This window comes from Buceros rhinoceros, unplaced genomic scaffold (assembly GCF_000710305.1).
Source record: "Buceros rhinoceros silvestris isolate BGI_N320 unplaced genomic scaffold, ASM71030v1 scaffold25722, whole genome shotgun sequence".
Taxonomy (NCBI): Eukaryota; Metazoa; Chordata; class Aves; order Bucerotiformes; family Bucerotidae; genus Buceros; species Buceros rhinoceros.
Window position 1 is genome coordinate 888 of NW_010397512.1, and position 2,697 is coordinate 3,584.

Sequence of the window (2,697 nt, forward strand, 5' to 3'; positions counted from 1 at the left end):
TTTTCATGAACCTTATAGGATCTTGATGACCTTGGAGACACCTTTTCCTCCATTAATAGCTCAGAAAGCAGCCAGGGGGCTCCAAATTACCAATGAGGAGCTGAGCTGGATGGAGCCCACCTGCACCAGACTGCTTTCCCAGGCTGAAAATACACTTGGCTTCAAACCCAGCTCTCACCGTGCCAGGTCTCTGCTGCCGGGAAGGGGGGAGACGAGGGTGCCCAGTGTGCTGGGATATAAAGCAGATGCATCAGGATGTGGCCGTGGGAAGGACACGGGGTGAGTGCAGGCGTCTGGGGTGAATGCTCTCCAGCTCCGGGGATTGTGGCAGAAAGTCGAGCGGTCAGAGTTTCACCTCCTCGTGGGTGTGCTGTGTGCTGTGCTTGGAGGAAGACTGAAAGCAAACAAAAACCCAGGCCAGGCGTGGGCGGGCAGACACCTGCCTTCTGCTCCTCTCCCGGGTGCAGTGAGCCTCTTCCAGGCCTCAGTTTCCCCGTGTAAGACACGACCGAGGGCAGTGGCCATCAGATGGGAGGGGCGTGGGTGGGTCATCCCAGATCCCCTCATTTCCCTTGCCGCTCCTGGCTGCAGCAGATCTCGGCTCTTTAAGGCTGCAATAATCCCCAGCCTGGGATTAGTTTTGCACCTAATCACTGCAGAACAAATACGAAGTTTTATTTACAGAAGCAGAAGAAAGACAGGGCTGGGGAGCGGGGGGGTGTCTCAAGCATGGCTGATCCCAAGATAATCAGGAGCTGGATGGTGAGAGGCAATCGCTGACCTCGGAGCTCCCCCAGCTCTTACGTAAATGCATGTCATTGCCACAGCCGTCGCGAGCTCCAGCCCTGTCCCAGCTTGGGCTTGGTGACCTCCCCAACCCTTTGAACAGTCCAGGACTGGACTTTAGGGAACGCTGGCCCCAATTCAGATCCTTCCTTAGGCACGTGCTGCACGATGAACCCACGAGCTGTTGGCTGTGATGGGAGCCATGGTTTAGGGGAGGATGGAGATGCTGCAAAGGGATGCTGAGCTTTCCTGATGGGTGCTGCAGGTGTGTCCCCAAAGGCAGGCTGGTCCCCAGTGATTTGTATTTGCACTGGGTTGCGATGGCAGCTCTCCTGCTTGAGAGCCCCAGCCCACTGAGATGCCAGCCCGCCCGCAAGAAGGAGCAGACCTGCTGCGCTGAGGGTGACAAGACATGGGTTTATTTTTCATCCATGCAATCAAACAGCCTGGCAGCAGGCAAACTGGGGGTGGGAACATACTCCGTCCCTCCCCAAACTGCCCACTGTCACTCAGAGTCTCTGTGGCTTTGCTCACAGGTCGGAGATGGCTGGTGGGTGCCCAGGCTGGACCGGCTCCCAGCCCTGGGCAGAGGGGCAGCTTGTGATGGCTCCGTACCTGCCGGTGCCACCTTTTTCCCCTGATGCAGACGTTGACAAATAAATAGTTCTTTCCTGCTTTGGCTCTTGCATAGTGGAAAAAAAACATCTGGACCTGATTGGAGAGAGGAGTCCTGGGCTGTGAAAACCCATGGCTTTGCTGGCAAATGTGCCCACGGCCTCGCTGCCAGCCTGGCCAAATGCCCATGCTTGCACCCTGTCCGTGCTCCTCCGCTGATGGCTGCCTTATTTCAGTTCCATTTCTGAGCTGGATTTGGAGGCCTTTTTCCTGGCTGAGGAGAACTTGACACCTAAGAAGATGGTGGTGATGAGGAAGACGAGTGCCAGGGCGAGCAGGACCCAGCTGCCTGCTGTGGCTTGTTTGCTGGTCAGCGACATGCCCAGGAAATCAGTTTGGTCAGACCTAGCCTGGGCTGGAAAATGGAGAAAAGAGGGACATGGTTAGTGCTGGCGGTGTGTTGGGTCGTGAGCTTTCCTTTTGCTGGTCTCTTGAATGCCCTGTCCCCTTTAGACAGAGCTCCACAGGAAATCAAGGAAAAGCATCCAAACACACCCTGTGGTTTTTGTGGTGGCCAAGAGACACCAAGATAGCTCCGTCTCCTCCACATGCCCCATCCTGGCCCTGGTGAGGGCTGAGCTCCACCCCAGCACAGAGCTGCTGTGCTTGACCAAGCCCTGCATACCTGCGTAAGGAGTCCAGCTGTACTCAGGCCAGCCCAGGACCTCCCCGTTCTTCTCATTCTCCTTCACCAGCCATGTCATGAGTGGCTGAAAGTAGGTCATAAGGGCATCAGCTGACATGTTGGGCTGCCCTGTGATGAGCGTCATGGCTTCAGGCCACGGCTTGCTGAAACCCAGCTTCAGGGCATCCCTGTGGCAGAAGAAATCAGCTCCAGTGGGTTCCGCATTGCCCGCTTGGCCACCAGCCCTTTCCTTTTCCCCAGGGCTTGGGGCTCTTGGTATCATCATCCCCGGGCACAGCCTGTGTCCCCAGCACTGCAGGGCTGCCAGCCCAGAGCACAGGGAAGGAGGTTTTCTTGGGGGAAAGGGGAGGTTTACATGGATTAAAGCCCTCCAGTGCATCCTGCCTGGTGCAGAGCAGTTCCTGGGTGAAAGGGTTAATTCTGCAGGTGCTTTTCTTAAAGCGAGGGGGTTGTTTTCCCTAAGGAACAGGGGACAGAGGAGGAGGAGGAGGAGGAGTAGGAGGAGGGGTGGGGGGAGCTTTCCACCTGCCAGGGTCCCAGCTACCATCTAGGGGCTGCGTTTGCAAACACAACCCCCGCACCCCGCCCGA

General features: G+C 56.8%; 1 protein-coding gene across 1 annotated transcript in view; it reads right to left on the minus strand.

Moving 5' to 3' along the window:
• Positions 1-1,628: 1,628 nt before the first annotated feature.
• ACE (angiotensin I converting enzyme) overlaps positions 1,629-2,697 on the minus strand; it is a 13,641-nt gene continuing 12,572 nt past the window's right edge. The window contains exons 23-24 of the mRNA XM_010146294.1: positions 2,073-2,274; positions 1,629-1,811 (exon numbers count right to left, since the gene is read on the minus strand). Of these exons, the coding sequence (XP_010144596.1) occupies positions 1,629-1,811; positions 2,073-2,274 (385 nt within the window). The remainder of the gene's footprint in view (positions 1,812-2,072; positions 2,275-2,697) is intronic.